The sequence below is a fragment of the Agelaius phoeniceus genome, chromosome 2, assembly GCF_051311805.1.
Source record: "Agelaius phoeniceus isolate bAgePho1 chromosome 2, bAgePho1.hap1, whole genome shotgun sequence".
NCBI classification, from domain to species: Eukaryota; Metazoa; Chordata; class Aves; order Passeriformes; family Icteridae; genus Agelaius; species Agelaius phoeniceus.
In genome coordinates this window covers 87,953,511-87,975,961 of record NC_135266.1, presented here as the reverse complement: position 1 = coordinate 87,975,961, position 22,451 = coordinate 87,953,511, and the positions used below count along the sequence as shown (strand labels likewise).

At 44.0% G+C, this 22,451-nt stretch overlaps 1 protein-coding gene and 1 long non-coding RNA gene across 16 annotated transcripts in view; one reads left to right on the top strand and one right to left on the bottom strand.

Moving 5' to 3' along the window:
* The window catches only part of LOC129132228 (alpha-2-macroglobulin-like), a 37,509-nt gene extending 22,188 nt beyond the window's left edge, over nt 1–15,321 (bottom strand). For 2 of the 3 annotated variants that reach the window (XM_054651276.2, XM_054651284.2), the window contains exons 1-12: nt 15,091–15,194; nt 10,919–11,102; nt 10,075–10,231; nt 9,466–9,518; nt 8,762–8,782; nt 5,851–6,019; nt 3,856–3,940; nt 3,041–3,164; nt 2,208–2,322; nt 1,972–2,081; nt 1,405–1,566; nt 912–1,139 (exon numbers count right to left, since the gene is read on the bottom strand). In XM_054651276.2, coding sequence (XP_054507251.2) covers nt 912–1,139; nt 1,405–1,566; nt 1,972–2,081; nt 2,208–2,322; nt 3,041–3,164; nt 3,856–3,940; nt 5,851–6,019; nt 8,762–8,782; nt 9,466–9,518; nt 10,075–10,231; nt 10,919–11,102; nt 15,091–15,179 — 1,497 coding nt within the window. In that variant the 5' untranslated portion in view covers nt 15,180–15,194. Of the gene's footprint in view, nt 1–911; nt 1,140–1,404; nt 1,567–1,971; nt 2,082–2,207; nt 2,323–3,040; nt 3,165–3,855; nt 3,941–5,850; nt 6,020–8,761; nt 8,783–9,465; nt 9,519–10,074; nt 10,232–10,918; nt 11,103–15,090 lie in introns of all 3 variants that reach the window. The other variant, XM_054651268.2, reaches the window with a different exon arrangement.
* Nucleotides 14,227–22,451, top strand: part of LOC129132260 (uncharacterized) — a 43,896-nt gene continuing 35,671 nt past the window's right edge. For 2 of the 13 annotated variants that reach the window (XR_013180997.1, XR_013180994.1), the window contains exons 1-2: nt 14,227–14,747; nt 15,937–16,416. This is a non-coding gene — a long non-coding RNA (uncharacterized LOC129132260). The other 11 variants (XR_013180999.1, XR_013180995.1, XR_013180996.1 and 8 more) reach the window with 11 other exon arrangements.

The window sequence follows — 22,451 nt, the reverse complement described above, 5'->3', positions numbered from 1 at the left end:
TAACTGCACTAAGTTGGGACAGAAGACCACAGGCTGCAAAGAATATGAGCTTGGGCAAGGTACCTGAAGTTAGACAGTAGGCAATAGCCTAAATACCTCCTGTAATTCCCTCATTTCTAGAAAAAGATTCCTTTTGCACAGTCAAAAATGCTTTTTATTCAGTTACTTTTGATATGGAATATTTATTCCATAACACCATATTTCAATTTCAAGATGTGGGATCCACATCTGTTAAAATGAAAGTTTCTCACTGTTTGTTTACCTGCTGTATGCACATACTTAAAATCAATTTTCCCAGGCAACCGGGTAAATGAGTATATTGTCCTTCCATTAATTGTTAGAAGTCTTGAAAATAAGCACATAGACATCTCTAGCACAGGTTTCTATTTTTTTGAATATCAGTCTAAGTCCCCTGAAGTTCTATGCAGTCCACCATAACTGAAATATCTGGTTTACTGATATTTTTATTGTTCTCCAAAGCTACTCTTGTCTTCTCTGCTAGTGTCATTAAATGGGAGAACCAGAAAAACAAATTTAGGGAGAAAGACATTCTATTTGGATATTAATTTGAATCTTCCTGTTTTCCCAAAAGAGACTGACATGTCATTGTTTTGTCACAGTTCAATTAGTCTCTCTTCTCTGATCCCCAAAATGAACAAATTCATAGTTCTTAATGCCAGCATGTTACAGTCTGTTCCAATTACTGTGGTGTCCCAAAATTCCGCACACAGAAGAGAGAGAAAAGAGAAAGATTAGCGAAGTGTATTTGGATTGCACTGTTGAAGGTTTCCAGTGCTCTCCATCATTACTGGCCATCTAGCAGTGCTCTGGTTGCTCATCACGGAACACAGCTAGAGGTTACACACTACTTTCTGTGGCCGTAGATCAAAGTAACCCCAAATGTGTCTTACCAAATAATAAATGATAATTTTCTTCTGCTCCCCTATGGCCTCTGGTGTGAAGATATAGTGCACCTGGACCTCTGCTGAGGAGCCACAGCTTAGTGCCTCAGGCTTTGGCTCAATTTTGAGGAAGCTCTTACTGAGGGAGTAAGAGCGAGTTACTCTGCGCGTGGTTTGCTTGTAGGATGGTGTCATCCAGTCACTGTCATAGCAGTTCAGTTCAGGTTTATGCTCTGCCTGAGAAGGAAGAATAAAAGGTTCATAGCCAAACAAATACAGGTATAAAGCCACATAAAAGTCCACAGAAAAACTCTGGAAATGTTCTGTATTTTGCATGCTTAGGAGATTGTGGATAACATGCAGAGAAGACACAGAGAAGTGAGGTGACCCACCAAGAAACTTGCCTTACTTTCCAATTGTCAGAAAAGACTGATAATCCATGGACAGACATTTCCCCTGTTGAAGAGAAAGACAGAGGCTTACCCCTGTCTCTGCCACTCACTCGGATTTCCAGGGAGAGTTCTGTGAAGCTGGTAGTGTCTATGGAAAACCAGGATTGTCCCTGCTCATCTGTAGTGTAATTCCCTTTGTATTTGTTTCCACCCACAGTAATTGTGATGGTTTCATTGGCAAGTGGAGCATCAGTGCCATCGACCAGCTTCACCTAACAAAGCAATAACAAACTTCAGGTTTTAGACTAGCAACAAAAAGCAATTGACAAGTAAGACATCCTCTTGCCTCTTTTCCTCCTTGCCAGGCAGGATATTTCTTGATACAAGAACAAAGGAAAAGAATGTGGGAATGTGCGAGGCATGCCCTGAGTTGTCTGAGGGTACAACTAAGAAAATTCTCAGCAAAACAACCCAGTCAGCCCATGGAAATTATCTGTTAGGATCCTTAGTTCCTCAGTAGTTTTAACTCCCCCGACCAGCTTCATTTGGGACCTCCACCATGTATCACCTGCCTCTTGAACCATGTAACCCACACACCCCACGACTCCAACTGATGGGATTGTGCACTTGTGTGTTTGCTGTGCCACTCATTGCCCAGGGTCTCAGAAGTTCCCTACCGTCCCAAAGAGTGGGATCCCTGGTTTGTACACATGGTCCAATAGGTCAAAGTGGATTTTGCTCATGGTGTATGTGATACCACAGGAGCTTGTTCCAGTCATCTCAATTCCTGCGACAGAGCACAGTAAAGAGGGATTATTAATTAATTTCTAGTCATGTTACTCCACCTTCCTTGTGTTTGCCAGTTGCTCCTGTTATGCCTGCCATCACTTTGACTTCTTCGTGTCCTACATACCTGTGCCATCTTCCGTGATTTTGCCTTGTACCTCAATGCTCATCTCATATCCCTTGCGTAGGAGCTGAAACACCTTGGTCCTCACCACACCAGAAACACACCCACGAGCATCTGCCTAAGCGAGGGATTGGAGAGAAAATTGAAGTTCTGTGAACAAAGTTTGTGCATTGAGGAATGAGAATAGATACCCCAAACCCAACATGCTTGACTTCTGTTCTTGAAATTCCAGAATTTCTTCAAGGGTTGTCTCCAAGAACTTGTGTTCAGCCTGTTTCCTAGTGTTTCATCCACATATTTTCTGTGTTCTGTGAGATATCTGACAGTTTTCTAAGGGCCACACTGGTTTCCTTGTTAATTGCCTCCTGCCTTAGTTCTGTTTTTCTTCCTGTTTCTTCCATTGTCTTCTCTCTTCATCTTGTTGCTCTTTCTCCTGTACTTGACCCATATACAATACCACCTCATCTTTGTTCCTTGTTCTTTATACAGCCTTCTTGTTTTCTCCTCATCTTTGCTCCTTGCTCACAGTCAGTCCCTCTCAGCTAGAAAATTCCTTCAAAGATTCTTTTCTCAGTTTGTGGAACAATAGCAAAGACCTCATGGCTGGCAGCTGGAGGTTTGTCACTGGTTTCAATGGGGTCAGGTTTTCATCATCAGTTCTGTTTCTAGTTTAATGATCCCTCTGTTAAGAATGCCTTCCTCTGAGATTCTTTGCTTTTCCCTAGAGAGAATGCTATCTCTAATGCCCTACTCTCTCCCAACATATTTGATCTTTCTTGAGACAAGGTGGCCCTTTAACCTTCAGAAAACCACTACATTTTGGTCTTGGGACTCACCCGCCTGGTGAATTCTTCACACACAGATTCTGTTTCTTTTCCGTAACAACTTGAAGCAGACTGGGAAAATTTCCGGCATACTTGGACATTCACCAAACCAGGAACAGGCTTCCCATAGGTGTACCTAACCACAGTGTGTTAAACAATGAATCAGATAGGGAGACAATCAGGCATAGCCACACAGACACCTCTCCTTAAAGACCTCTGTGAATGATTTCCTAATACTTCTGAAAGGCATTTTAATGATTTCCATCACTTCCATAGTGACATTCTTCCATCACCCATGGAAGTTACATTCATCCTGTTCTAGGTGGGACGTCTCTGCAGAAAAAGGTTGACTTTAGAAAATTATTTCAGCCAGGAGCATTTGTGTATTATAAACTGCTCAGGGTTCAATGAAGAAATGGAAAGACAACCAGGTGCTCAGAAGGAGTGACTTATGAGTTAAAAATGAGAACACTGGGTTAGCATCACCAATTAAAATGATGTCTGATCTGACATGGAGTATTTGAGGGTTCAGCATTGGCAGACAACTCTAACTGAAGAAATGTAAAGACAGAAAGAGAAAATGTGAAATAAACTGAGAAGAGAAAAATGCAGATTTGTTTGACATAATCTTTTAAGGAACACAAGGAAGACCCTTCACTTTGACTGTTCAGGCCAAGCAGCAGGTTCAGGACTGACAGAATGAAATAAGTGTTCACTACATGCCTTGGAAAAGTTTAAAAACCCTCCCTGAGCACTTCTTTTGGTCCTCAGCAAAGAGGCAGAGTGAAGAATAAGCAAGAGAGATTTACTGGAGCTCTGTGACTCACAGACCACAGACAGACACTGGAAGCTCGTTGTCCTTAATAGTGATCATCTTTGGGACCTTCACCAGAACCTCGAACCTGGGCAGCACTAGATGGAAGAGAGAAAGTCTGGTATGAGAAGAGTGAATAGGAGCTGTGTACTACACAGCAACGCAAGCATAGAGCCAGGATCCTCTTCATATGAACCTCCCTGTGGTCTCCAGTATTTATCTCTACCCCTTCCATAGGTTTTCTCAGCCTTCACCACTGTTTGGGTTCAAAAGCAATTAAGGAAGTTTGTAGTCCTTACCTTGCCTTATTGGCAGCATGGGCTTATGTGGCTCCAGACAGCTGAGCAGATCCCTCACCTGAGTCCATTCACAAGGACACACTGCTCCTGTGTGGTGTCTTCACAATGCATAATTTGCAAGTGGGACTTGGAGCAGCACATTCGCCACCTTTGTAATTCACCACATTGAAATGCCCCAAATCATTGATTCTCTTGGCTCATTCTTACTGTTCTGGAGATGCAGAGTTCTCCTAGGCTCACTAACATGCACTGTGGGATATTGTCCTGCATACCCACAGAGTTCAAGTGAATCTAGCCACAGACTCTCAGATCTATATTTTCAAGTGGAAAAGGCAGCACTAAAGCCCAATATAAAGGAGCATGAGTAAAAAATATATATATATGTTTTACTTTTTTTTTTTACATATTAAGTTACAACTCTCTTCCCATATTGCATCCTGCAGCCCTACACCTCCAACTCCTCATGCCCAGGACTGGACTGAAGCATGTAATGTCCTGCTTCCAGCTGGTGCAGCTGAAGGGTTTTTTCACAGTGCGAGGAAATAACATCAGAGTGGGTGCACATCCAGGAAATGGAAAATAACCCTGAGTTATACAGTTTAGACAGAAATTTGCCTCTAAGATAGGAGGCAAGGCTCAATGTTTCAACTCCAGGGTGCATTTCCTCAAAAGACTTTAAGAGAAATAGCAATAGGAGAGATTCATAAGAAAAAGACTAAAGAACAAAGGAAAGAAAAATCAGTTTAGGAGGAGGCTAACAATGGGACTTAACAGTTTTGATTTTGTGGGGCATTCAGAATGGTCTTTGGGGGACAAGGAACAGGACATCTGTCACCATGGCAGATTGAAGCCTATAGCCTGGTTTGTGGTCAAATTATTCACCATTCTTGACTCAAAGCCAAATAAGCCATCTCTCATGGACTTCAATGGCAATCTATGGGCTGCATATTCCAGAAACAGCAGGTCTTGATCAATGGATCTGCTGTTTCTGGAATAAACATCTGGTCTTCATGCAGAGTTAGTGGAGAGCCTGGGAGTGTGAAGCACTGGCCAATCAGCCTCCTCAAATGTGCACTACAGTCAGAATACACATCTACACCTATGGTCAGAATACGCACCTACGATCACCCAAGAAGCTTTGTTAGAGAGCTGAGGGTTAAAGGCTCCCTGCAGCAGCACATTTCTCCTTACTCAGTCTCTCCTAGCAGTCTTTTTGTAACATTCATGGGTTCTTCAATCACAAGTTTTCTACCAAACATGTTTTCTAAGCTTTCACAGAAACAAGGAAGAGCAAAAATAGAGAGGACTACGAATGGAGAAAGAGACCTTATGCAGATGATGAGGGAAGCAAAATAGAGTCACCAAAATATTGTCATCTCTTACATTCATATCTAGTGCTACTTGCAACAAGCTGCTGGACTGGAATCAACTGAGACAAAGCCAGCTGAAATTGGTGCCACAAGCCATACACAGGAATTCTGGCATGTCCTGTGCTCCCCAGAGCAGTTTGAGCACATACAAGCTTGGGCAGGTCACAGAGATGCCGTAAAGTCAGAAATCGTTTCTCATACTTAGTGCTTTTTGGCTCAGCCCCTATGAATCGCCATTGCCTGTTACATTCTGTCCCTCCCTTCTCCATGCTGTTCCCAGAAAATTCCAAATTGAGCGGTCACAGTAAAAGGCATTACTGTCAAATTCCTTTCCCTTACCAAATTCCTCCACACTGAAGGAGTGCTCCACATGGGATGAGATGCTCTTCTGCACAACTATTTTGTAGAAGCCTTGGATGGGATCCGAGGTGAGGGGGAAGGAGAGCTGTGTAAAGCCTGTTTCTAGTTCCACCCCTTGCCACTGGTACACACGGTTCCTCTGGGGATCCTGCAGGTGAGGGTAACAGTGTCACGAGACAGTACAGGGGAGTGCCAGGGACAGAGCAGTGCAGTGCCCAGTGTATGCACATCCCAGCTGGGAAATACCTATCTGTAATTATTCAACAGTCTGCGAGGTTCTGAAAGTACTTACCTGCCAATTCTGCATAACTTGCATGCAAGAAAGCTTTTAAACACTTTTGTGTTGTCTCCCCCTCAGCTGTACCTGCAAAGGATGGGGACAGGAAGCTAGGCAAGGCAGGCTGACAGGGTAACAGAAGGGAACAGAACTGGTATCAGAAGTATAGCACATGGAGAAAAGGAGGAACTTTCAGCTTTCTTGACTGGCCATACAGCATGCAAAAGTTTTGGTTTTCTCCTGGCTGGAATGAAGACTGCTGAAGTACCAATAAACAATCTGCCGAGGAATCAGACACCTGACTTACTAATGGGACTGAGAAATGTACAAGAGTCCTAAGCCTGTGGTCGGGGGGGGGTAATGGTGACAGGAACAGAGGAAAATATACTCCCACACAGAGGCATCCAGCTGGCAGCCCTCCCTTGTGTCTCCATGCTCCTAATGCTGGAGCTGAAGTCTCACCACTTCTACATTTGTGTATTGCTCATTATTAACTGACCATCAATAATTAACCCCCTCAGCTCCAAATTTCTTGTAGAACTCACTGAAACAGCACAGTTGTTCTGCCTAGTTTAGTGCATCCTTGTACCTTGGCTGTCACTAAAACTTCATTTACTCTAGATAGGTGTGTGACTCAGGTATGCGACTATGTGCATTTACTTCACTGAGATATTATCTCAGGGCTTAGGAAAAATGGAGATGCGAATGGCATTCTCCCAGCTGGAGGTCATCAGTCAGGGGGCAGAAGAGGGGGCCATGTTCCCAAGAAGCCACCTGGCAGGGTGGCACAGTCAGTAAAATGCATCCCATGGCTCTGACCAAATCCTCTTCATCATCACATTTCAACCCTTCTGAAAAGTTCACCACTTATTGTGAGGGACACCACTGGGCTTCCTCAGAAGAGGAATTCAAGAAAATGTTTACAGTGAATGTTTACATTTCAAGCTGGGCTGGTGAACTTGTTGCCATTCCTGTGATGTATCTATAGGGAAGGCCTGAAAACCAGTTTGTTTTCTTCCTCAGAAAGGTGTTCTTTTTTTTTTTTTTCTTTTTTAATTACATAAGCAATAGGTCAGGGTAATAGTTCAGAAGTAGCAGACTCATACTGACTTCTGCCTTTGTGCTTCACTAAGATAAATTAGTGACAGCCAGGGTTTGGATTTACGGACATTTATTTCTTTAGAAGCGCTGATGCTTAGGCTGTCACCTTTCTTCACTCCTGCCACTCTTTCCTTTGGTCCAGTCCAAATTTCATGCAATCATGTAGTAAAGTGCACTGACAGATCTGATCTGGCTGAAGAAAGTACTCTAGAGTAATCTGGTGAATTTTCTGCCCCAGGAGTTCCCCCCTCTACAAGAGTGTCTTGTAGACAGCTGTGAAATCCAGACAAAGGGCAGTATTGGGCTGAGAAGGAGCACTGAGGAAGGGAGAGGGGATGGTGAAGATGAAGGACAAGGCCTACATAAGCTGGTTTAAGCAGCACAGACAAACACCATGCTTTACAGACTAGAGCTGAGAACATGGATGGCCTTCCTAGGGATTTAAAAGTGAAGGCTTTCATGGTATTGACACATACACACAAAGGTTATTAAATTATTCAGCTTGTTAGACAAGGACATATTTCTGGAAGATGTATTTGTTTTTGCTCCTTTCATTAGATTTCTGTACTCAGTAAACTATCATCTCACTGAAAGGGAAGGAAAAAGGTAGCTCTGAGATCCTCCCCTTGGCCTGCTAATCCACACCTCCCACTGTGTTACTCTTCTTTTTTCCAATATTCACAGATCATCAGTGGCCCACCAGCTCTGCAGCTCTTTTTTGGAAGTTTGTTGATGGGAAGGAAGAATGACAGCACTCTGAAAAGAGGGTTCAGGAAAAGGGGCACAGCCTGGTTGTGGCCTACCTCTGTTGTGATGACTCTCCAGCTCTAGACAGAGATGGTGCAGAATGGACACAGCAACCCCACACAGCAGGAACAGTAAAAGGACTGACTACACAGGACTCATTAATTGCATAAACCAAAATAAATTTTGTGCACACTAATTTCAGGGTCTGTCCATGAGCACTCATCATAAGTTTTTTTCAAAAGAAGATATCCCAAATAATAATTATAAATTTTGGGGTCTCATCTGAAAAAAGTGAGTGCTTGAATCATTGAAACATCCTTCCTATTAACTTTTGCCTGCCACTGAAGTTCAACCATTAAAAAAAAAAAAAGCCAGACAAAAAGAACATGCTTGGGAGGACAAGGGATGTCTATTTATTTAATTATGTTTCTTTGGTTTTGATAGCTTATTCAACACTGGTCTCTAATTTCAAACACACTTGGCAGACAGAGACCCAGTTCTGACTGGGAAGACTACACTGCCAAGTCTAGTTCTGTTCACAGCATGGCTTGTACTGGTTAATTAGTTTTCTCCTACAGCTCATAGAATCATTATTGGAGCTTATTTTGATGCCCAGCTACTCAACCTTCCTTTAACCAAAGGGAAAAGGTCAGAGGCCTGTGATTTTTCCCTTGCCCTTCAGCCTGAAAACACCACTGCTGGGGACTGGTTGCTCTGTGCCTGCACATTCTTCTGCAAATAATAATAATGAAGTTATCCACTCACCTGAACGTAGACAAAGGGAAACTGTGGGGAAAGATCAAAAGAAAATCAATGTTAGAAATATTAATCACATGGAATTGTTTTCCAGATTTGGACTGAGGGGCAGAAGAACAAAGAACTTCTAAGAAGTCCTTTGGGTTGTTCCCTTTCTGTACTTGCTATTTTTCCTTGGATCTTGATGGCTAAGGGAATTTTATCTGTAATATTTTAGGACCCTGACCTTTGGTCTTACCACTGTATGAAGATGTGATGAAGCACAAGTTTTCAAAGAACTTGTCTGCAGAAGGAACTGATTGTCAAATAAAACAAAAGATGGGCTTGCACCCCTGACCAGTTCCATAAAACCAAGTTCTTGTCATGCTGCTCTCTAAGTGTGGGACTGCATCCACTGCCAGAAATGACCTCACACCTGTCACTACCTATGGAAACTTGTCCAACACATTTTTTCAGTAATGAGATCCCTGCCCACAAGATTAGTCACATACATTGGTTTGCACATCTGGTTTTAAACATCTATATGCTTCTGAAAAGGGGGATTTTTTTTTAGACAGAATGTGTCCTAGGACAGATTATGGAACAGGTAAAGCATGGTGTGAGAGAGTATCATATGGTTTAAAGGCTGTCTTCAGTGGTTCTGGATGATGACAGCAATGGTGTTAATTTAAGAATTAAATCTCCCGTCTAACAACAAGGAATTAAGGCTCTACCTTCTCATTCAGCGGGTAGAAGTCTTTGTCCAGAGAGACGATCCGAAACTGAACTGAAGAGTGAAACAGAAGAAAAGGAAATTCCACAGTTAAATTTGTAGCCATCACAGGAAATGACAATGTTTCAATAATTTATTACTCAGATTCTTTCCATGGATCAACAGGCTCTGAATTGAGATCTCTAAGTAATAGAAACAATTACTTCAGGGTCTTTCTCTTGCAGATAGTGAGGGGCAGATAAATTTAGAAGAATAATCAGGTCTTGGCTGAATTGAGTTATCTCTTGGGAATGCCTGTTCTGCTTTGTTGATTCTGGTGCAGCCAAGGGAGACTATGCTTTGCAGTCACCCTTGTTTTGTGCCTCTGCTTGAGTAGAATGAATCAGAGCCTGTACCTACACCTGGCTGAGATACTGTGCCTGGAGAATGGAGATTGGAATGATGAAAGTGCCATGAACTAGACCTCAGCTGACAGAAATAAGATTTACTGAGTACTTTAGATTCCCCCATGAAGAAATCTGAAAACTTCACTATAAGTATGGCACCTCTGGAGAATGGAGCCCTTAAGATGTTTTGCTGTCAGAGTCAATACCAGCCCAATTCCCGGTACCTGTCTGTCCGGGCTTGTAGATGGGTTTGTCTGTCTGGACGAAGACCAAGCTCTCAGAATTCTTGACCAGCACTGACTTGCGACTCTTGAACTGCAGTGTGTCCCCTGTCACCATCACAGTGAGAAATGCCACTGATGTGCTATTGGATTTTGGGAGCTAAGGAGAATGAAGAGGATAACCGCTTTACTGATCCACCCCATTGCACTGAGCACTGAAGGAAGAAGTGCTAGCTGGGTCAGAAAGTTCCCTAAAGGGACAAAAATGACTCAGTGCAGGGAGCAAGAAAAAAACTACTGCCTTCCTTCATTTATATACTTTTCTTAGAGAAATACTTGACCTTATTCCATCACACGATTTATCAAAAAGAAAACAACCCAGATTCATTAATTAGGGTATGGAACCTGTTGCTTACATTACTCACCAACCAACTTTCTGCAGTAAAAAACTGGGAATAAGCTCCAGAAGCAGCCATATGGTTTCATGGACCTCACTGTCTTTAACAATTCCCCGGTTTCTACAGTTTTCAGTCCACCCTGGTATTTTTCGTCTCAGGCTTACTCATATCAAACAAACATGGGGCACATTCTGTCAGTCAAAGTTCCAAAATACTTCTCTAATGCATGCAGAGAAGTATCATGTGGGACACAGAATTTGATAATGGGGGAAAATTAGTCCTTGTAAGACTACCACAGTCAGTCATCCACATTGAGTTAATTCTTTTGTTCGACTTATCTTAGGGGTCTCTGATTGCAGTGTGTCTTATTTCTTATTTCTGGACTGCTTGGATCTACTGTCCCACATCAATAAACACAAGAGACCATCCCACGAGCATGAGATACTCACAGAGAAAGGGATGCAGGTGAACACGTCTTTCTCTGACACCACGTCATCAATCAAGCTCCTGTTCTCCCCTAGGTACTCGAGTGTGGCACTCAGGGTCACAGACTCGTTCAGGTAGGTCAGCTGAACACAGATTTTCTCATGAGAATTTGTGTGGATCAGAAAGGGCACCAGCACCATGTACTGCCTGTGAAGGGAGGGAAGCAAGAAAGATCAGAAATGTGAAACGGTTTTAAGGGAACAGTATTAAGTGAAGGGAAATTAACAAATCAGCATGCCTAATCCATTGCCATCCCTGTGAATTGCAGTGCATATAACATGAGCATTCATTTTATTTTGGGTTTATACATATTAAATGGTCTAACTAATTAGCCTAAAAGCAGGAAAATGCTTGCAGTAGAAGGAACAATTTCTATGCTAATGGAGAGTGCTTTACAAAGGATGTTTTGTTTGGCTTCACAGCAGGGAGTAAGGATGGTTTGAAAGGTTTCAGGCTGTTAATTGAATTTTGTATATCCCACAATCTCCTTTTGAGACTCAAAGGCATTAGCTAAAAACAGTTGAGGAAAAAACCCACCCATTTGTCTGACTCCTCCAGTCTTTGCCTATCCAGGTTTCCAAATCCTTCACATGATGAGCAAAGATGTGAGTGCTTGCAGTTTGGGACCTTATTAAGATGAGCACACAGAGAATTTTGGGGTGTAGTGTTTTATTGTACCTCAAGTGTACTTGCATCTTCAAAGAGCTTTGAGAAAGGTCCCCACAGAGGACCCTTAAACTAAGCTGCCATTCAATAAAAGGGATAATTTTACTAATAAATCAAATTAATAATTCTGTCCTGGATTAATTGGTTGAAAGATAGTGCAGCAGGGGTAGGAACCAGTGAAAACCTCCAGAGTTTGTGTTGAGACTCCTGTTCTTCAGTACATACCTAAATGATCTCGGAAGTACAATAGTCTCATAATTGTGCCGGATAAGAAAATTCTAAAAATTAACTTAGATGTTTGTGGAAAAGATTTTTTTGTATGATAGAACTGAGTAGCAAAAAATAGCAAATGAACTGTTCATAAAGGGAATATAATAAGTGAGCTCCTACCACTCAGACTTGATCACTGTTGGTCAGCCTTGGAAAATTGTCAGTCAGTAATAAGTAACAGACTGTCGGGAAGGGTTCAGAAAGGAATAGAGGACAAATACAAATGCATCCATCCAAAGCTACATTTTTGCCTGGGCTCTGAGCTCTCTGGGGAGTCCTAAAGCTATTGTGGAGGCAGTGGGATCCCAGCAGCTCCTGCATTTCCTTCACCATGAGGCAGCACTGTGGTGAAATGTAGTGAGGATCCTGCTGGCAACTCTGCTCAGCCAGTGCTGCTGCAGAAGCTGTGAAAGGAGGGAACTCCGGCCTCCCAGAGAGTGAGTTATAACTTGTGACTCTCTGCTTTCTCCAGCGTTTCCTTTCTTCCACAACCTTCTTACCATGGCTTCAGCCCATGCTGCTTCCCCTAATGCCATCCCCCCTGTCCCCTGTCAGTGGCACTGGCAATGTGACAATAGCATCCAGTCCACAGAAAGGACAGCCTGACCTAGTTTGTAGGGAATTTGGCCTCATTTCTCTTCCTGTTCACTGTTCTGCTGAAATTTTGGCCAACTTGCAGAACTACCCCTTAGGCTGGCTTTCCTGCCTTTGAAACAGAGATATAAACCATGCTGTTTATAGACCTCTCTTTAGGTGTTTGGGGATGTGTTGTTTAGAAGAGACAGATGAATTAAATTACCATGAGTGTTTTAAGCAACTGTGGTCACAAAAGCCATGTACACACATTCCAGGACAAAAAGCATCTGGGCTGCCAAAAGAGACCTCAGCATGCAATGAGCTGTTCTGATGAGAGAGGCAGTGACTCTGACAGAGGCATGCACCAAGGAGGAATAGGAGACCCTAGAGATGGAGGCTGAGGCAAAAATGGTGAGTTTGTCTCTACAGAGAAGGTAACGCTGTAGCTGAAAGTGGAATAATGTCTCTCTGTGTATTGACTCTCAGCTGCTTCCTAGAACAAGCACCCAGCCAAAGAAAGCAGTGAACTTCATCAGCCCAAATCAATACCTGCCAATTAAAGTGTCATTATGGCCTCACACTTATGACCAAATGCAGAGTACTCCCAAGCATGTCCGCTGCACTGTTAAACAGCTTACATGCACAACCAGAGTAGGAGAATAATACCTTTGGCTGCATTCTTCCAAAATCATTGAAATTTTGGTTACAAAGGACCTCTGGATGTCTTAAGCCCACCTTCCCTTCTGGAACAGGACTTTTGCAAAGGACACCATAGATAAAGTTTCTACCATCTGTCTGGGTCATCTGTTCCAGTGCTGCACTAATTTGATGAATATGTTTCTTTGTAATATGCAATCTGAGCCTTAATTGTGTCTCCTGTCCAGATGGTCACCTCTGAAATAGAAATAGCAGCAGCTATTTCTGCCCAAATAAGTGATACCCCCTACTTGCATAGGGTACAGTGAGCAAGTCTTGGTTGGAAGTTTAATTTTTTGTCTTCAGTTCAAGGGTTGCTTCCTTTCTGTGTTGTATGCAGCATCTGATCTATCCTGCACCCACAGCAAAACTGCCTATGCTACCTAGCAGTTCACTGCTCAGAACTGCCTCCCTACTGGGCTCCTGTCCTCCTTCTGGGGACCCCAACAACACCCCTCTCTCTCCCACCTCTCAGCCTTTCTTTGTTCTTCCCTCCCAGAACGGGGCTCAGTTAAGGGACAAAAAGCAGCCTACAAGAAAGATGGAGAGAGACTGTTGCCAAGGGACAGGACAAGGGGAAATGGATTCAAACTGAAAGAGAGCAGGTTTAGATTAGATATTAGGGAGAAAATTTCTTCACTGGTGAGGCACTGGCACAGATTGGACAGTCAAGCTGTGGATACCCCATCTTGAGATGCCTAAAGCCAGGATGAATAGAGATCTGAGCAACCTGGTCTAGAGAAAGGTGTCCCTGTCCATGGCAGGGGGTTTGGAACTGAGTGATCTTTAAGGTCCCTTCCAGACCAGGCCAGTCTATGGTTCTATGTTGCCCACAGGTCTGAGCAGTACGGTTTCATTCCCTTTCCCCCTGATGTTGGGCAAGAATGAATGAAGATTACTTAATTACTTAGTTACATCAGATTACTGTAGGGGGACCAGAGAGCTCTGCCTGACCCCAAAACAAACTTGCTTGGCTGATCCACCCCAGAAGCACCCAAACAGGGCAGACAAATGAGGGATTGATGGTACAGCGTGAGTCAAATATCCTTCAGGATGACCCAGTGGAAACTTTACCTCTGACCACACAGCAAGTGGCAGCAGTAGTGCTGCACCTTCTGCCAGAGCTGTGGCAGTGCTTGTGGGCATGGAATCTCTGCAGCAAGCACTGCTGGACCCGTGCTGGTGAGAGCTGTGCCTCTGTCAGCACTGCAAGAGGAACCCAGCCAAGGTATGAAGAGGGAGGCTGCTCCCACCCAGACAAGAGGCTTCAGAGCAGCGCTGTCCGGTGGGCAAGGCTGGGGTGGGCATGCCAGGCTCCAGCCTGCCCGTGCCATGCCGGGCTGCCCCTCTCCCGGCAGAGCCCAAGCTGCAGCCGTGCTCCCGGGCCGCGCAGCCCTGGCGCTGACACCAGCCCCCGAGCCGCAGGAAGGGAATCTAGGTCACAGATCCTCTCTGAGAACAAGCACATCTGAGCCTGCCAAGGGAAACAAACTGGCAGGAGAAAGGGGAACAAACTGGCTTGGAAAGCAACAGGAGAATGGGGAGAAGTAACTCAGTGATTGAAACAAGGACACTCCGGGAAAGGTAAGCACCTGGATCCTGGCATCATGCCCACAACATCCCAGGCCCTGAGAGGTTTCAAGGCAGAAACATACTTGGGCAAAGGTGTTGAGAGGATCCAGGTTTGGACTATCAGGGCAGGACTGTGGGCATGCGGGCAGAGATTTGGGGAGGGTGGAAGGAGGCCCCTGGCAGAGATGGTGGTGGGGAGGGGTCCCAGGGCTGGACAGCCGGGGGATTACAGGATGGGAGCGAGGAACACTGTCAGAGCTGTGCAGGAACTCAGGGCTTGGTTATTAGTGGGAAGAAAGCTGCAGGAAAAAGGGAGCACTTAGACCTCCCTCCCCCCTCCACACGTGTAGCTTACGGTTCCGTGTTGAGAGGAGTGTTTCCAGGAAGGAAGAAGAGAAGAAGGAGGAAGATATTTGGTTTGCTGGGCAGCTTGTCCTTCCCCATGGTGCAGAGCAGGTCGTGCTGAGCCAAGCGGTGCTGCTGTTTTCCTGCACCTTGTAATTCCCCTCCACTCCGTGCTCTGTCAGCCTCTTTATAGCTGCTCTCTGCAAACAGCCCAGGGGCTGGAGGAGATAAGGGCTGGGGGCCAGGGCCCATCCGGAAACAGGGAGAGGCAGCAAGGAGGAGCTGGAACAGAGGGACAGTATTTGGCCAGAGACTCTGCAAGTGGGGGAAGGGTATTTATTTGGGTAATGCTTATATTAGAAATCTTTGAATGATTCATACCCTGTTTTCCTTAACCCATCAGAAATCCACGGTGTTGGGGATGTGAACTCTGTTCAGCACATGGTAATATTCCCTGTGGGCAGCATCCAATCACAGCAATCTGATTTAAATTTCCACAATATTTCCTTCACAGTTCCTCTTCATCAGCACTTTAAAATATATTGTTTTGAGTTGGAATGACTGATGCAGAAGGTGAAATTAGTAAGTTAATATGGGCCATCATGAATATTGATGAATTCCAGTCACAGCATGCCTCATTCTGCAAAGTTTCCTCCAAGCCTTACAGTCCTCACTGCTTTGCCTGGCAAAGATGACACAAAAATTTGATGTGTCCTACACCTCCAAGTTTATAACCACTATAGAAACACATTTTCCCTTGAAAACAAAGTAAGGTATTGAGCTGTGTAATTTTAATCACTTTTAACCCAATTCTGGTATAGTTTCCTCTGATTTCTTTTCAGTTTCTATTTTTTAGCTTTGTAGGTGACTGCCAATTGTCCAAAAGCAGAGTGGCTTGCTGCTGACTGCAATTGCAGAAAGAAAAGGTGTCTGTGGTTGGGTGCAAATACTCTCTGTACTTTCACAACAGCAGTATATGTGGGAATCCTTGTCTGTTCCTGGAGTCTGAAAGCAGTTTTGGCACCTCTGCCACCAAAGGTAAATAATCTCAAGAAAGACACTTGTTTTTCTAATATGATCCTGTTCAGTCTCCTCAAGGATGTAGCACAATGTTCAACCCTCAAGGCCAAAGCCAAACAATAAAGTGAACTTTAACCTTTGAAGAACAGGCATGTGAAAAGAAAAAGCTGTGGAAACATTTCTTGAAGACACTGGTATCATGCCTTTCATGATATATGGTGGTCCATGCACTTTCACCTAAGAACTCCTGTTGGGAACCAGCAGCTCTAGCAAAGGAATGTCTCTCCTTAATGCCAGCAGCTTTGTGTGGTGACAGGTGAGGAAAAACCCACTGTAAAACTCAAGACTTATATGAACAGCTCCAGTTAACAAATTGTATTAGCTGTTCAGCTAAAGGCAGAAAAAATACTACAGGAGAGAAAAAACCACAAACATCAGTATTGTTATTTTAAAGGAAATCCAAATTATGATATTAGTTTTCCCAGCCTGAGAAAAAACAAAAGCAAACAAACCCAAAGCAATTTATTTTGTATGACAAAGAAGTATGACAGGAAAAAGTACTTAGATAAATCAATAGGAATGATAGCAACACCCAAAGACATAAAAAGGGGTTTCTCATTGTATAGGAGACAAAATGCTTCACAGACCACAGCGAAGGGAAGGTCGTCTATTAAAAAAACCTCAGACAATATGAACATTTTACAAATTGTACCAAGCAGGAACAGGAAGATACACAATGAAATGAAATACCATAAAACAGCTTCATCAGCTAAACTTCAAATGAAACTGGAAATGCCAGAATGAATAAAGATTATCCACTTTAGTTGCTTGTTGAATAATTTAACCTGAGAGAAGGGCCTGACAAGCAGATGAACTGCCTTTCCCAGACGTGGACAGCTGGGCTGTCAAATATAACTCATATTTCTGAGGTGTCATATGAACAAATGACTAAATTCAGGCATGGCAAAACCATCAATGAATTATTTTCATTTTAATGCACTTTGTAGATTAAATTGCAAACCAGATTGGTGGCTGAATTTTATAAATGGTCCTGTGAACCATATTTTGTGTGATGTGAGGTGGCCATCTGTAGGGTAAGCCATATACAAGGTATGTAGAGGTTTTCTGTCTTTCTCAGCTGTGTTATAACAAACATCCACAGTGTATATAAATTTGGTCTTGCCTTAGAAGAAATTTATACTGTATGCTGTAAAAAAGGCTATAAACAAGGTTGTTTACCCTCAGGCATGAGAAATCCAGAGTGTGTCTGCTTGATACTTACAGTACACAGCACACACACAGTAGGATAAATTGTTGAAATCCCATTATAAAATCCATCTAAGGTAACTAGTGAACGCTCTCTAATAATTTAAAAACCTGTAAACAGGAAACTGCTCACATGTTAGCAGATATTTTTGGATATTACAGAGAATTGAAGGTAATCCCCGATGCAGTAACAAATGACAAGCTTTTTTAATTTATGCTTTTGTACTACTCAGAATTTTGCCAAGGAGAGGGGTTGAAAAAGCCAAAACATTTACAAATGTGTCTCTGACCAGCACTCAGGTCAATCAATTATAATTTTTTTTGAGTCATATGACTCTTCAGATAAAAATTTACCATATAAAAAGATATATTAAATGCATATAGACTTTCTGTTTAGCTTTGGCTGTAAAGTTAGTGTCTGGACTACCTCTCTCCTCAGGCACAGGCATCCCATGAAGGTTCTTCTGCTGGCCCTGAGGTTATGTTCAAGTCAGGTTGAACAGTGTTTGAGCCAAGCTTTCCTCAGAGGTGCACAGTGGCAGGAGCAAAGGTAATTAGGCCAAGATTCATACAGAGAAACAATGAGCACATGGAAGGAAAAAGAGTGTTTCTCCCAAGGGCTATGTAACAACAGAACAGGCACCCACAGGTGCCATGAGACATCCATCCCCAGAGACCATCCACACTTCATAGCACAAGGCCATCAGCAGAAGTGCCAGTGTAGAAAAAAACCCCATGCTCATGCTGTGTAGGCATTTCAGAGATTTCTCCCATTTAGATTTTAAGTTCACTTAGCTATAAAACAGTAAAACTCCAAATCACTGCCTCCCTCTGGCAGGCTGCTGGAAGAAGGTGGCACAAAGCTGTGCCAATGCCACCTCCCTGTGGCACAGCCCATGCTGTACCCACTGGTGTAACACCCACCTGCTGCAGAGGTGTGCAGGAGCTCTCACTCCTCTCCTCTGTCCCAGAGCCTTCTGTGTGAGCAGAGGTGGCCAGGGGGACGGGCTTTGTGCTCACCTTGCCTCCTGCCTTGCTGGGTGACATGATGCAAGGCCATCGGGCTCTCTCTGTGCTACAGCTAAGCCAGATGTTTGGTACCCAAGGCATGAGCCTTTTCCCAGTGCAGACAGGAGCTGGGGCTCAGCTGGTGTGTTTGTCCAGGATTTTGAGATAGAGGATGCTATAGGAAAACCAAATAAGAAAGTCCGAGTGGAGCATGAGGCAAGGAAATCAGATATTGTCACATTTAATCCTTTCCCCTGCACCTCTGCTTTGTTCTGTTCCAACTTGTTAGGTGGGGCAGAGCTGACATTTCAGTCAAGGGAAGGTGTATGAGCAGTGTAACACAGCTGGAGAACACACCATTTATCAAGGAACTTTTCAACACAGTGTCCTGCTACAGAGCCTGTCCTGGGAACAGGACAAGACCTCTCCTAAGCAGCCATGGGCTCTGTGCATCCCACAGTCAGTGCACAGGACTTCCCAGATGTGCTTCACCTTGGCACACTCCTTGGGGACACACCTTGCCTTGACAACAAGGACAGCAAGGGGAACTGGTGAGACCTAAAACTTATCACATCTAGAGAAGTGAAGTAGAAAACATCTGGCACAGTTATGCAATTGCTTCCAGTAATAACCCAGCCTTAGCCTCCCTATGGGCAGTGAGTCAAAGGGTAGGAGGCTGAAAAAATGTGTGAGGTTAGCACTTTAGCAGCATGCACAGAGTCCTGTCATAGCCAGTGGTGATTTTTATTCCCTTCACCTTTGACTGCCTTGTTCATATGTCTCTCTTCCCTCTCAAACAGGACTTCTTAAATCTCCCAGCTGACAGGTTATATACACACAGTGTGACAACATGGGGTCCTGCTGAAGTCATGTTCTTAAGGGAGATCCTGGTTTGCCTAGCAGGAGCAGTGGTGTGCCAGAAAGGAGATGAGTGTGCTGAGCTGCAGGAGTATCAGAAAGGGGAAGAGTGAGACATTCCCTTGAAAGAGGCTATTAGGTCCTGTATTCAATGTAATACCTTGCTTTTAGGATTTTCTTGACCTTCAAAAGGTGACTCTTTACTAGGTCAAGCAGAAAGAAGCTTTCTCTTGCTGTGAGCTACAGGATTAGCTTACAATGAGTTGCTTTTCCACTTGAAAATCCTTGAGGAAACTTTTCATTGTTGCTCTGAATAAAAAAATTCAAATGTATGAGTGATGTTCCTCAGGAAGCCCTTCTCTGACATTTGGTGTTTCACAGCCAGTGGTGCCAGAGATGTGACCACACTTCTGTGTCACCTGGCTGATGAATCAGATGGTGAGGGTCACCAGTGCAGACAAAGCCCTACCTCCCTAATTGTCCACCAGGTACAAATGAAATCAACAAAGAAATAATCAGAGAACAAAGATGAGTTGATTCCTCAGACATCGTCATTTGTTGGCTGAAGTCTTCTGACACATTTCTGGTCTTCTCTGACCATTGAATTGGTTGGTCATTACTCACACTCCATATTTGACACAGGTGCTGAGAAGAAGACCTGAACATCTAAATCATACAGGTGAGGTCTTGCTTTGCCATTGTCTAATAGTTTGGCCCTGTTGCCTGTGACACTGTGAGGATCACAGAGGATTTGAGTCAAAAGATGGAGCAACCAAACTCCCAGAACTGAGGACTCCTTTGTCTGACCCTAGCTAATAATTTGACGGGCCTAAGCAAGAGAATGCTTCTACACTAAAGCTTATTTTTTTGGAGAGACCCATTTTTCCTCTAGATTTTGCATCCTGCTGCCTGCACTGTGGATGACACTCATCTTCTACTGTGAAAGCATTTATGTTCACTTTTCAAAGCAGGTATGGTCATTAGAGTTCTTCTTCTTAACTAGGCCATAACATCAGCCTTTTGCAGATCCTTGAGTGTGGACTCCACACGAGCAGCAAATCAATTCCCACGGCACAAATAAACTCTACAAGAGTTACATAACACAAAAGGGAAGTAAGCTTGACAGAGCACTTCAGTCAAAGACACTATGACGTGATTATACTTCGTTAATTCTTTTTTATCAATAAAAAATGCATTTCAGAACAGCTTTTAATGTATTTCTAACAGAGCTATTCATGGACCCATGGGACATCCAGAGCAGGTACAAGGACAGTGGCAGACACCCACAGTGAAGCTGGGATTTTCCCATTTATTGTAGCATTGCTGACCCAGTCCAATATCCTGCACAACAGTTTCAGCTTTTTAAGACTGGTATGTGCAATACCAAGCACAGTAAGTGCATGTGCCTTTGAGTTGGCAGCAGTATGATACCTCGTAGCAGCTCTTGGGCCAGTCAGCCTGATTTTATCACATTTGGACAACACAGTTTGCTTAGTCTGTATGTCTAAAAAATTACAGTAATTCTACCCTCTGAGGCCTGGAACACTCCCCTGATCCCTGTCACCTCAGGATTATCAGATGAGAGAAGAAGAAAGGACATTCAGGCTGGTGGGTGTCCCTGGCTTGTTCAGCCCACAATTAATATACTTGCTTCAGTTTCAGGTGTGTGGCACAAAACCTAGAGCTGAAACATGACACCAAGGTTTCAGACATCTTGGAGGCGTTGGAATGTGTTTTAAAAATATTGCTGTTCCCTGTGGGTGTGGAAGCTAGGGAGACATGATCTAGATGTAAAAATCTGGAGGGAGAGTGTGAGCATGGGATATTTATTAGATCTGACTGCAATGAGCAATTATATGTTTGAGTTGAAGGATAAAATTGGGCAACAAACATTACATTTTCAGTATGCAAAGGAAGAGAGTGCAGTGGGAAATGAACATTTCATGTTTTAATAGGCAGGTTTGACCTAAAAGGAAGATAAGATTTCAAAAGTATGATAAAAATGCACTTTATTTTTTTTTTCCCAGGACCTTGTTTCTTCCCAGGAAACTAGGTTCAGCAGAACAGAATAACATATTGGACAGACCTGAGGGGATTTTTATGAGTTCCATGTGAGATGCTGAAGCCTTAACTTAATTGGCCTTACATTCCTCAGGAAGATATACACCCTGTATCCACATCCACTCAGTCTGCTCTCCTTTTCAACCTTGTTACCATAACTATTGATTTCTCTTGCTTTAGTCCAGCCTGATGCTCATGTAAATCAAGTCAGTTGCTACAATCTGGGCTGTGCCAGAAGTGCAAAATTTACAGCTTTTCTTGCTCTCCTCCTTTTCCTTCTACTGCCAGTGATGTTTTAATTTTAACATTCTGCATGGAGATCAGAAATGTACCCAAAGCTATTTTGTGTCCCAACAAATTCTTTGTCTGTGGAACTTAAGAAAGTGGCTTTTTATAACATCAGTATCATGCATATCCCGCATGGCAAGCCCTGTGGAGTACTAAAACTCAAATTTTTTAGTGCTCTTTGAGAGAAAAAAAATGGTTTTGGGGAGAGGAATATCCTCTGTTGCCCTGATGGTTAATTTTCACCGGAAAAAAAATGCAAGCTCGCATGCAGCCATTAGCAAACCTCCTGGTGGGATGGATCCTGTCGAACACCTCCCAGCCCTCGGCTGGATGTTAGCCGTCGGCACCTGAGCAGTTTGCCCTCAAATCCCTGCTGGGGCCCCTTGGCGCGGGTCCCGTGGTCCCCCGGCCGCATGCCCGGTGCCGGGATGCGCGGAGCGGAGCGGGGCCCCGCGGCCCTGGAGCCCCGCGGGATGGGCGAGCGCTGCCGGCGCCGCTGCTGCTCCCGGGAAAGAGGAGCAGCACCCGTGTTTCTTTCCCCAGCCCTCCCGATGCTGCTCTGCTGGTGTGTTAGTGTTTGCAGAAACCACCATCACGGCTGCAAGCGTGATGAAGGAGGGGATGAGCAGAGGTGCGGGGAAATGGGGAGGGTCGCTGCTGGTGGCTCCTACCATGATCCATCGTGGCCTGGTTTGGACAAACTCTGGCCAGACTTGGAGGGCGTGGCAGGGTGAGATGGAGGACATGGGCCCAGGCACACACAGGTCTGGACTGCAAGCTGTCCCTTTCCTCACCTGTCCCCTGCTGAGCATGATGCAGTCACTCTGTGATGTTTTCACCTAAACCCTTACTCTTATGCCAGAGGGGCAA